The sequence below is a fragment of the Nanorana parkeri genome, unplaced genomic scaffold (genome assembly GCF_000935625.1).
Source record: "Nanorana parkeri isolate BGI_ZX_2015 unplaced genomic scaffold, ASM93562v1 scaffold47, whole genome shotgun sequence".
NCBI lineage: Eukaryota > Metazoa > Chordata > Amphibia > Anura > Dicroglossidae > Nanorana > Nanorana parkeri.
Window position 1 is genome coordinate 1,917,818 of NW_017306315.1, and position 12,462 is coordinate 1,930,279.

The window sequence follows — 12,462 nt, forward strand, 5'->3', positions numbered from 1 at the left end:
AAGTCATATGCAAAATAGGCTATTTTTGTTGAAATGTTTATTTATTTTTTCTTAAACTGAATTTTAAAGTTGTAGTTTTCAGTCTTGGATAAATGTTTTTCAACTTGACTCAAACATTGTAATGCATGGTGTAGAATATTATTATTATTTATTATTCTTCGCTACATCAGCTGAATGAACCATCCTATTCACTGCATGTCCTTTTAAGTGACGTGTATTATTTTGATATTTTTTTTTTTTTTTTAAGCCATTGAGTTTCCTAAAAAAGTTGATCACATCGTTATCGCTCCTTTTTACTGCTAGCTTCAGGTTGCCGGAAGCAGAATTTAATTGCGGTCTCTGGAGGACATCAGATAAAAGAGCTGCGTAACAAAGGGATGAAATAATGCTTTGTGAGAAAATAAAGACTCCAGCAGCTAAATGACCATTTCATGTGAAAAATGTTTCCACTGTGTAGATATTGTAGAGCAGAGTATTTCAGGAGAGGAGAGTTGCATAGTGGAAGGAGCAGAGTCCCCCAGCTGAGAGGAACATTTCCTCTCAGCTGAGGAGGGAGCAGAGTCCTCCAGCAGGGCAGAGTATTTCAGGAGAGTTATAGAGGAAGGAGCAGAGTCCTCCAGCAGAGCAGAGTATTTCAGGAGAGGAGAGTTATAGAGGAAGGAGCAGAGTCCTCCAGCAGAACAGAGCATTTCAGGAGAGGAGAGTTATAGAGGAAGGAGCAGAGTCCTCCAGCAGAGCAGAGTATTTCAGGAGAGGAGAGTTATAGAGGAAGGAGCAGAGTCCTCCAGCAGAGTATTTAAGATGCCACTTTGGAATGCTAGTAGAGATAATGAACAGGACCGTTCTCTGTACTCCTGGGAGTATATAAGGTCTCTCTTTGTGTTATCATCCAGCGGTTGTTTTGTGGGTAATTTGTTTTGTTTATTTTTGGCTCCACAGGTAAACGGAAAGCACTGAAGTTAAATTTTGCTAATCCGGCCTTCAAAACCACAGCAAAATTCACTCTGAACCCCACCATCCAACCTACACACATGTAAGTACTGAGGATCCGGGATTGGGATCCCCCTACTCCAGCATCTGCCTCTGCTCCTGGCTCTGTGTTTGTGCCCCCCGGGTGCAGTGACAGAAGCTGACGAGTATAAACCCTTCCTGTGTCTGTGGATTGCGGCCAGTTCGGAGCATTGGGTGCACAAACTCCTGCTTGGGTTTGGTGGCGTTTAGAGCGTGCCATTTTTTTGGTAGAACTACTTGAAGGACTACAGTATAATGCAGAAGCAGGAGGTCCACTGACCTATGAGGAGATGCTGAAATCATTCAAAACAGCCAGCTGCACCTAATATACAAGTTGTCTGTGCCCTTCTCTTTGCATTGTGCTGACAGATCACAGAGCAAAGTGGGAGGGTTTTACTTTTTTGTCCTGGCTGAGTTCTAAGGTTCAGAGCACACGCACGGCTCCTGATTTTAGAACCTTCTAGACCCAAAGGACCGTACTCATTATTTTATTGTTGGGTTGTTTTTTTTTTCCGGAAAGTACATTGCGGGTATTTGGCGTACATGGGTTGTTTCTTTGACACTGCCTAGTTAGTACATCATAGAGACTTGAGTTTCAAGGAGACCTAGTACCAAAACCTAAAGTGTGGCCCAGTAATGGTGGTCACTGGCCAAGTGATGGTGGTCACTGGCCAAGTGATGGTACATGATTACCCCTCCTAGCTCAACAAGATTACAAAAAGTGGACCTTCCACCTCAATGTCAAGGTCTTCTTATTCAAGTTGCCCACTCCCTAAAATGCTCTTTTGGGGGGATTACGCCACATGAGATCATATACTTGCCTTTCCATGATTTCCTTTCCGCTGCACCTAGGCAAGGGTGATGTTCTCCTTCTGGCAAGGTCATAACAAGGGATATTACACTAAACTGCAATTGAGAAATGTCAGGAAGGGAGCAATTCCTCAATGGCATTGAGCGTGCCCTGTACCAATAATGGGTCCAGTCACACACTGACATCGTGGATAATGCTGTATTTAGGCCTTTTTTAGGCTACAAAAAATTGTGGTGCCGAACTGACTTCTTGCAGCAATCTAAATATTTTTGCTAGAACTATATTATCCAAACTATTTTAGCAAACATTCTACTAATATGTTCTCATACTACGAGGTAGAGAAGTGCTTCTCAGTTCCCAACGGCAGGGTCTGGTTTCCAGGTGTTTGTAAACTGGTGACATTGGATGGCCACCATGTTGCCTAGAACACGCATTTGCATCAGTTTGCAGCACTTTTGCAATTACTACATCCTTTCTAGGGTGACGACACTGAAAGCATAAATGTGACCGTGGCAAGCTGGCTAGAGCAGTTAGATGCCCTTTTTGCACTGATCATTTGCTTTGTTTAAATGCAGACTGCTTCAAGTTCTCCTAACAAAGGCCTAATTCTAAGACCCAATTATAGCTAGTATTAGTTGGTCACATTCAACTGGACTTGTTGAAGACATTTTAGTAGCTTTCTACAAACCACTTAATTTCTAATGTGTCCGGAACATACCCTGGTATTTATATCCATACAGATACCACAAGCCCATTAATCCAATCTCCTTGGACAAACATCTGCCTTGACAGTCCATGAACAGGATGTGAGGTGTAAATATTTGGAGCCACTCTGTTCTAGTGACCATAATCCTATCCCTTGGTGTCAGTCTACATAGGTGTTCATTCCTCAATTTAATTGGCTGGAAGTGTGAATTGTCAAAGTGCCGGTTTAAAGATGGTAAAACGGCATATGTGGAAGACCATGTCAAAAGCCTCCAGTCCTGTTCATGGATAGCCATTCCAGTTTGACATAGATGGCCTCTTTCACATGTCTTGCGACGCATTTGTCCTCTTGTCCCTCACTGACCTCGATGGGATGGAATTATGCAACTAGAACAGGGTTCCACAACTTTCACAGTTGCCATTCTGTTCTTGGACAATCAACATCTGCCTTGTCCCATTCCATGGTGATTGAATTAAAGGAGAACTATGGGGTTAAGGCTTTTCCCATAGTTCTCCTTAGGGTAACGGGAGGACACAAACTAGCGTCCTCCCGTCACCCTAATCTCGGTAAACTGCCAGCTGTAGCTCGCGGTATACTGAGACGCTGAAGCGTATCCCGACAATTATGTCTGGATCCGCCCAGCTGCGTGAGTGACAGCTGTCTCTGCCTATCTAGAGGCAGAGCCAGCTGTACCTCCCCCTTCTCCATCCGTTCCGCCAGTCAGCGCTGGAGGATCGGGGAGGGGGGAATCAAGCCATTCCCCGGTCACGGTAGAGGGCCGTGACAGGATCGAGAGGTGAGCGAATCCCGTTATTTGTTCGCTCCCCTCCCGATCTACTGAGCCGACCTGTGACAGTCTCATTGTCACAGGTCAGCTAGAACTATAAGGTGAGTGAAAAGCACTCACCTCATAGTTCTCTAAGTTGTCTGTGCTGCCCATGTAGATCTAATTCCTGACACTCATTGGAGGTAAAGAAGTGACTTGGATAAGCTACAAAACCTCTTCCAACAATAAAGAACAAGTCCACATGAATGTAAGTTACTAGCTACAGTATACTGTGGCCTGGATAAATGAGAACCTTCAAAAACCCAAAGTCCATCTGTTATCTGGGATCCCCTTTTGCTTGACTGTAATGCAGGAAAGAGATTCCTATAAACATACATTGCAGACGCCATACCATTAAGGTTCTTGCTGCCACTTTCTATATAATTTGCCTTTTTAGAAGGTTGAATCTGGTTGGCGATGCATCATCACATCGCACAGCTAGGAAGAGGATCCACCCAGACCACATATGAGGAGCATTGTGAGATCTTAGTATAGGGAATTGGAACTTGGATTCCGGGGAACTTGGTGGACTGAGTTTTGCACAGAAGTAATATTTACGGGTTAGCAGTTCACTGGGATCGGCGCCTCCACTGGCCCATGATGCATCTTACAATACTGGTATAGCAAAAAAACTGCCTTTTCATTTTACTGATTGTGTATTTTTCCCTGTATGTTGTATTTTAATTTTTCTAAAAAAACAAATGTCTTGCATCTCCCACTCCCCACAATTCATGAGTTCTTGGTAATATGTGAATAACTTTTAAATACGCATGCCCGTTTTTTTCTTATTATGTCGTCACCCATAAACCCACCGCTTCCTTTGTGCCTCCTTGCCTTACATAGGGTGCAGAAACCAGTTGCCGTTAGGAACCTCGAGACGAAGTCCTACCAAAAACCCGAAGTGCGGTTTACTGGCCCGAGGTCGTTCAGCTCCAGCGAGCAGGCCACAAAAAGCAGACTGTAAGTTTGTCCTTCTATGATGGCTGACCTTGCAAAGTTCACACGTCCCCGCACTTCACAGGAATACAGCCTACCTCATCACTAGCAATTACTGAATTTCTCACACTTGACTCCTCAGGAACCAGGCAAAGTTCTATTTTTGGATAGAGACCGTTCATAGTTTAATTCTTCCTCTTCCATATTATGCTTGGGATTTCTACACTTAATCACGTGGGGTTGCAGCTGGCACCTACAATATCCCTGCAACTGACCTAGATTAATGTTAAATGGCTACATAAGACCCACCATGAGTCGTTTACCAGCTCTTTATACTTTAAACTGCACTACACGGACAAAAGTCAGCGATGACTGGCGGAACGGACGGGGGAGGGGGGCCTCACCATCACACCTATTTGAACGCATTCCAAAACCGTGGGCAATAATATGGAGTTTATGGCTAAAACATGCTCCACCCTTCTAGGAAGGCTTTGCACAATATTTTGGAGGGTGTCTGTGGGAATTTGTGCCCATTTTGTGAGGTCCGGTACTCAGTTTTGAGACCTGGCTCACAATCATCATTGCAGTTCATTGCAAAGGTGTTCAGTATGGTTGAGGTCTGGACTCTGCAAGACACTTGAGTTCCTCCTCACCGAACTGGTCAAACCATGTCATTATGGAGGTGGCTTTGTACACAGGGGACAATCATGCTTGAACAGAAAAGGACCTTCACCAACTGTTAGGACAAGGTTGGAAGAGCACAATCATCTAAAATGTCTTTGCTGTAGGATTAAAGCGAGCCTTCTGCCTGCCCAACCCGCTTTCATAAACCTCATTAACATTATTTAACTTAATATAGGAAAAATGATCATTGTTGACTATATAGTGTCTATTTTCCTTCATGACATCGCTTCATCGACCCCACGTTTGAAAACCCATGTGACTATTTTCAAAATATACGTCAATGGTGGACAGCTTCGTCCTGATTCTTTGTGCGGGCCCACCGATGAAGCCGCTTTGTTTACCCATTGCCATGTGAGCAGCAGGCATTAAACAGACCAATGAATGAACCCAAACCTTGTGGGATTTCAGTATTTCGTGCATAGCTCTGCATCTGTCTCCATGCACACGTAACAGTAACGTCATCTGTGCAGTAAAAAAAAAAAAATCCCAAGATCTCGCAGTTTACCATGAAACTTTTCTGGAGAACATTGGCAAAATGGCCTTCCAAGGGGGCAGTAGGAAGATGGGTTTTGTCACTAGAGCCTCAAGAAACCGAGAAGTAGAAAAAAGTTTTGTTATCAGAAGTGGTTAACTGTACATGTGACTATAAACTGATTAGTGTTCAACATGCAGAGCTGATATTTGGAACTGAAACTAGCTAATCGATTATCAGAATCATTAACGATTCTCATTATCGATTTAATTGGTGTGGGCACCCTAGTTCTCTCCTCTGCGCTGGTAGCCGTTTTTTTTCAATGGATCTGTGCCCCTCCCCCTCCATTCCCCACTGATCCCAGCAGGGATCGGAGGCTACACAGACCCCTGCAGCTGGTGCCCACCAGTGAGGAGAGCTCCACCAAACCTCCCCTGCTGCCACTGCATCGGTTCTGTAGCTCTCTTCTCCCTGCTGGGAGCCCGCTGCAGTCTGTGTCCCCTCCAATCCCTGCTGCTCTCCCCTGCCTGTATCAGAGAGCCGGTCCGCCTGTCCAGTGGGGAGGAGAAAGTGGTCAGGAGGCCAAGTGTGGTGGTGCGGGAAGGAGTGCTGCATGACTATCAGAAAACACGTGAGATCTTTGCTGATCATTCACTCTAATATTCAGTGATCAGTACTGATCACTATGATGTTTGTAAATAATTGAGGACATAGTATTCAGAAACTGTGTCCCCCAATTATGAGTTAACAGGAAGTGCTCTAAATCACTTCCTGTTCATTCATGGTTGTGGTCATAGTATCTGTTTACTATCGCCTCAATTTCTGAATGAACAGGAAGCCTCTGTAAGGAGTCCCTTCTTTTCATTCAGTGCTGTGGCTGCAGAAAAATCGATTGAGGACTGTGTGTCCACAATACCCCCCCCCCCTTCTTTACATTTCCTATATCGGCTAACTAATAGATTATGGAAACAATCATTAGTTGCAGCCCTACTGATATTTCGGTTGAGGGAAAAGGTTCACTTTAACAGTAGCCTTCACTGGAAACATCTGAACTCAGTCATTCGGAGAAGGGGGTCCACATACATTAGAGCTGTGTATATATTTTCTTCTATGTGTAGTCTGCGGGATGGTAACGTCTTCACAAAGGATGTCTGCTTTGTTTCCGGATATACCTTTTCCACCGGCTGCAGCCTGGTCTCATGTGGTGCAGATTACTGCTTTTGTTTGTGTGGAAAGCGGCAATAAATTCGATCAGCTCAGATTTACTACACGGGACTCGACAGAGCCCGGAATTACATTAGGGCAAACGTTATTCATTGCCTCGTTTATCACTAACTGCAAAGACGCTCTCGGGAATTATTAGCAGCTAATGACTGCGGATTGGTTAGAAGAATTTAACCATTTTGGCATCGGATTCGTGTAAACCAGGAATAAAATTGAACGGCTTTAACCCAGCAGCTGATCCTTTTCAGCATTTCCTCAATGTATCAGTTTATTACCCGTCTATTGTAGAGGAAGGTAACTGCAGCCGTATAACGATTTCTAGTAAGATACAAGTCCCTTCTCTTAGTCACTTATAATATTTGCTGTCATCACCTGGATAATTCTAATAATGAAGAACCTTTTTGTCTACGCTGTTGTGACCAGATGGTTCCTCCCAAGGCTGAGTTGACACTCTCCGATTTGACCTGCAATATGCTTGGGCTGAATCTGGGTTGGTGTTGTGGAGCAGAATGTGAACCCCAGAAAACTATATTCTGGATGTGTAGTTTAGTAAATTGTCTTTTGACAGTCCCTCCCAGCTGCAGAATTGAGGACAGGCGGGTGCATTTGGTGCATTAGATAGTTTGTCTTTATGGTTTTGTTTTAACATAGCTTCCCTTTTAATCTGTACAGAGAGCGCTTACGAACACACAGCATCGAGTCTTCAGGAAAATTAAAGCTCTCCCCGGAGCAGCACTGGGACTTCACAGCGGAGGACCTGAAGGACCTCGGCGAGATTGGGAGAGGAGCGTATGGATCTGTCAATAATATGATGCACAATCCAAGCGGACAGATAATGGCCGTCAAGGTGAGCTGCGTTTCCAGCATGGAAGTACGGTGGAGCCATTTTTTTTATATAACAGCCAATGGTGGATAATTTGGTGTAAGCGCTCCTACATGTTGGAAATGTCAGGATATGTTGTGTCACATGCTACTGTCTTTAGCTTTGACAGTTTAATTTTTCAGGCACTGGGGGAAGCGTTAGTCTTGTCAGTTAGGAATAAGTTGGTATATAGTGGGAAGGGGGGTGAAGATTAGACATGTGCACTGCCAAAAAATTCGTTTCGTTTCGTTTTAAATTCGGATTTGTGTTATTTCGTTTTTCGGGATTCGGGTGTGAAAGTCATTTCGGATTCGGACGAAATTCGGTAGCGTTCGCACGAACGTTCGTTTCGTTTTCTGTTCTTATTCGTTTCTTATTCGTTTGCAGCAAAAGTGACATTTGAGGGGGAAAAATATTTTTCTCCTTCTCTAATGTCACTTTGCTCCAACGAACGAAACGAATAAGAAACGAATACGAACAGGAAACAAACGTTCGTGCGAACGCTACCGAATTTCGGAAATGGAAATTTGGATTCGTTTGCATTCGTTATGTCTGTAATTCGGATACATCCGAATTTACGAAAATTCGTCCGAATTTCGATTCGGAACGAAACGAATCGCACATGTCTAGTGAAGATTACTACCAGGACCGGCTGCACACCAAAATAGGTTTCATTGGCTTTGATGGTTTGTTTACTATTAAAGGACTCTTGTCAGGTTCTTAAACTTCTATAAGCTCCCTATGCTGGTTTGTCTCTCCTACCGCCGTCTGTCCCAGTGTTATGGCCTCTTCAGCATTCAAAGCTTCCGGGGCTGTCTGATGTCTGTGTCCCCCACGCTGCGGTTCCTCCTTCCGACCCACCTACGTCAGCACTGTTCTTGTAGTAACGTTTGTGCCATGGCCAGAGGAAAGCAGAAATTGAACACTCCAGGAAGTTTTGAATGCTGGAGTCTTGTGGAGGCTGCACAACATGCGCTGCCAGAGAGGGAAGTATAAAGTATATCTCTTCTATAGCAGGGAACCCTGCCACCCGGACCCATGGACCCCTTAGCTGCCCTATACTGATGCTCCTCGTTAGCTGATGCAAAATACAGGGTGCTTCTAGTTATAGGGGGGAGCATGTTATGTGAAGTGACATTATCGCCACCACGCCATCTGAAACCTAGACTATACTGATCTAGACTATATACATTTCCAAAAGCTGAAGATCACAGATCTGATTTCAGGTTCACAACTTTGATTATGCAAAATATCAGAAAACTGTATAGTTGCCTTGACGCGTTTCACCAGAATGGATTAAAGTGTTTTTGTAACGTCTTAATGTGGAATTCTACAGTACACATGACCTAATATAATCAAATGTGTAACTAATTCCTCTAAATCCCCATTTTTCGAAATGTTGTAATTTCACGGTCGAAAGAGAGCTAGATTCTGCTTTCCCACTAGGTGCCTGGGATGGGGCGGAGCCTCACATACTGCTCTTGTGATCCCGCCCCCTGCAGAATCCAGCTGTAATGACAGTGATGCTCTCCTGCAGGTGTCACTGTCGCTCTATAGCTAGGGGCGCAGCAGGAGGTGGGGCTACCTGTAAAATCAAAGGCAGACCGTAGGTCGATACGCCATCCTGTGCACTGATGCAGGAGAAGCACTAGACAGCGCGACGACGATAAACCAGACGTTGGTACCCTGTGGTTTTCATTGTCGTGACGTTCCAGGTAGCCGAGGCTGCTGGAAGGATCAAGCTTACTGGAGGAAAGGAACAAGAAAGCGCATCCATGACGTGATTTCCTTTTTGATTTTTGGTGTGAATGCACCCTTAACCAGTTGACATCCGCGGTGTTAAACCCCCTTCCCATCCAGGCAGGGAGGCTCCAGGGACTGGTGTAAGAGCAAGCCAGCTCTGTGGATCAGGTGATATTATAGCCCCATAGACAAACTAGCACTTAACCCTTGCTGTGCAGGCAGGGGCATCCCGGAGCGGGTATTGGGTGACACCCCGCCGTGTCATCATTGTGCATATGCGCAGCCATCTTTGTGATACCTGCCGACGGCCATCTTGTTGATGGATGCTGTCAGTAATTTTGGTGTTACTCGGGTGTGGGCTGCACTCCCAGCTAAATTGACAGTCCATCTAACATGGAACCCATCCACGTTACCAGAATATGAAACTGTAGTCTAAACTGTCCACTTTAAGAAAATGTCTAACCCCCATTTTTTTTTTTTTTTTGTCCTTCTGTCCTACAGAGGATCCGCTCAACTGTGGATGAGAAGGAACAGAAGCAGCTGTTGATGGATCTCGATGTGGTGATGCGAAGCAGTGACTGTCCTTACATTGTTCAGTTTTATGGGGCACTATTTAGAGAGGTGAGTCCTCGGGCACATTCATGGCTGAAATGATCAAGCCATAAAGAGGTGTTCTCTTGCTGCTTTGTGATTGGCTGCCTGTTGGGACAGGTCGGAAACGTTGGAGGAAAGGAATTTTCGGATAGCTGCCAAAATGGATATGGGGTGAAGGACATAGGGGTTGTCTAGATATGGGGCAATGGCAGCACAGAACCAGAGGCTTTTGGTCACATGGGCTTTCAGGAAGGAGAGAATCCTAAAGAGTGACGCGATCACAGTAATGTGCTCTGCCAGTCGCAGCAAGTCCAGTTTTATATTAGTTTTTATTGGTCACAAAAACATTTCTGCACGGATCCCTACGGCTTGGCGCTTTCATCCTCACTCCGCATAAGCTTGGAAAGGTTGGCATGCTTTTCCTTCTGGGCACATTCTATTTTTCACGAACTTTTTGCAGTCATAAGGGAACAAGATGACTCTAGTTGGAGCTGGGGTGTGACACTACAACTGTCACGTCGGCACTACAGCTCAGGAACTGAGCGATCACATACCGCTGATCACTCAGCTCACACTTCTCCCTGCGGAGAGCATTGTCTGTCAGTGACCGCTCCCTGCAGGGATTCCCTCCTCCCCTCTCTATTCTGCTGGCACTGACTCGAGGGATAGATGGGGAGGGGGCAGGCACTGCTCTAGAGAGGCGCAGCCAGCTGTCAATCAGGCATCAGGGTGGATCCCAACAATAGTGTCGGGATCTTTCACGGCTGCAGCGTTGTTGGCAAGTAGCAGGCTGTAGCCCGCTAGATGCCAACTTTTTTGTAATGTACTCCTCTGACCTAAAAGAAAACTATAGCCAAAAAAAGGTTTGGCTTTAGTTCTCTTTAACTATCTTATTGGTCAGTTTGATGTCATGTCTCAATCAAATATCCCTTTTTTATTTATATGTACCATCTCCGCTCTCTTTCAGGGTGACTGCTGGATCTGTATGGAGCTTATGGCTACCTCGTTTGACAAGTTTTACAAATATGTATATAGTTCATTAGATGACGTTATTCCAGAGGAGATCCTCGGCAAAATCACTTTAGCTGTGAGTAAATGCTTCTAATATGAACTATGTGTTATATTTTAGATATTTCATCTAATGTTTCATTTCTAGGCGGTGATATGTATGTATGACATTCCGCAGTGCTTTACCAAGAACAGCGAGCCATTGACATCCATGTCACACCCAAATGTCCCTAATTATTATTCAGTGCTTTTTACAGAGGACACTGCAGACACTGTCTCCACCGTAGCCATAAATGCTCAAACGGTTTATGGTTTTAGCTGACTTTAGTATTTATATAGCGCTGTCAATTTTTGCAGCACTTTACATAGTGCACATCCACCTACCCCTGCCCTCTAGAACTATCTCACATGCACACAGGCTCCCATATAAAATTTGCCCTATCAACCTACCAGCATGTCTATGGAGTGTGGGAGGAAACCAGAGTACCTGGAGGCAACCCACACAAGCACAGGGAGAACATGCAGACTCTTTGCAGTGTCCTGACCGGGATTTGGGCTGGGGACCCCCAGTGCTACAGGGCAGAAGTGCCAACCACTAAGCCACTGTGCTGCCCATAATGTTGGGTGGAATGGAGCCCTCATGTCTGGGTTCCCTCCACAGTAAACTTTCAAATGTCATGTAGATCGTATCCGTTATTTACCCTGACAGGCTTGGAGTATCTTCATGTTTCTGAAGATCTGCCCTGACGTTCGTTGTGTTCTGGAGGACTCTGTAGCAGTCATGTGACCTCTGTAGCAGTCATGTGACCTCTGTAGCAGTCATGTGACCTCTGTAGCAGTCATGTGACCTCTGTAGCAGTCATGTGACCTCTGTAGCAGTCATGTGACCTCTGTAGCAGTCATGTGACCTCTGTAGCAGTCATGTGACCTCTGTAGCAGTCATGTGACCTCTGTAGCAAGAATTGTATCCTCCAGAATTAAATAATTATTGCTGTTTGGTTAAAGTTTTATCTCTGCTGATTTCTTCCTATATTACTTTTCTCCGGCAGACTGTGAAAGCATTGAACCACTTAAAAGAAAACTTGAAAATTATTCACAGAGGTGAGCAGACTCTGCGTGTGATATTGTCACGTTTACTGGTGGATTTTGCTAGTTAAGGTTTATGTTTGCATGATACAAGTGACCTAAGAATCCAGAGGAGATGTGGTTTAGGTGGGAGAAGTGTGCTTGTCTAAGAAAAGTTCAAGGGTTAAAAAAAAAAAAATAACCCTTGCAGTGGGGTTAACTGCTCACTGCACACTGTTTCCTTCTCTTATACTCCAACCCATAGAGGAGACTTCCGGAGCCTGATTAATAAAGGCGCTCTGATCTGGTTTTATAAATGAGCTTCAGAAAGCTCCATTCGCCAGCCATGATGTTGCTAAATTGATTGAGGGCTGAGTACAGAATGGTGGATGTTATTGTCCAGGTGTTGGCTTTTTTAAGGGTCCAATCAGACCTTGGCTTCCTGGTGTGTTGCCTTAACACGTGTATGTGTGTGTGTATATATACATACCAAAGCCCGAACCTTTTTTTTTTTTTTTTT

At 44.7% G+C, this 12,462-nt stretch overlaps 1 protein-coding gene across 4 annotated transcripts in view; it reads left to right on the top strand.

Annotated features, from left to right (window-relative positions):
• MAP2K4 (mitogen-activated protein kinase kinase 4) overlaps positions 1–12,462 on the top strand; it is a 38,292-nt gene that overhangs the window by 9,160 nt on the left and 16,670 nt on the right. For 2 of the 4 annotated variants that reach the window (XM_018573388.1, XM_018573403.1), the window contains 6 exons: positions 940–1,033; positions 4,198–4,314; positions 7,343–7,517; positions 9,777–9,896; positions 10,837–10,956; positions 11,927–11,978. In XM_018573388.1, coding sequence (XP_018428890.1) covers positions 940–1,033; positions 4,198–4,314; positions 7,343–7,517; positions 9,777–9,896; positions 10,837–10,956; positions 11,927–11,978 — 678 coding nt within the window. The remainder of the gene's footprint in view (positions 1–939; positions 1,034–4,197; positions 4,315–7,342; positions 7,518–9,776; positions 9,897–10,836; positions 10,957–11,926; positions 11,979–12,462) is intronic. The other 2 variants (XM_018573409.1, XM_018573395.1) reach the window with 2 other exon arrangements.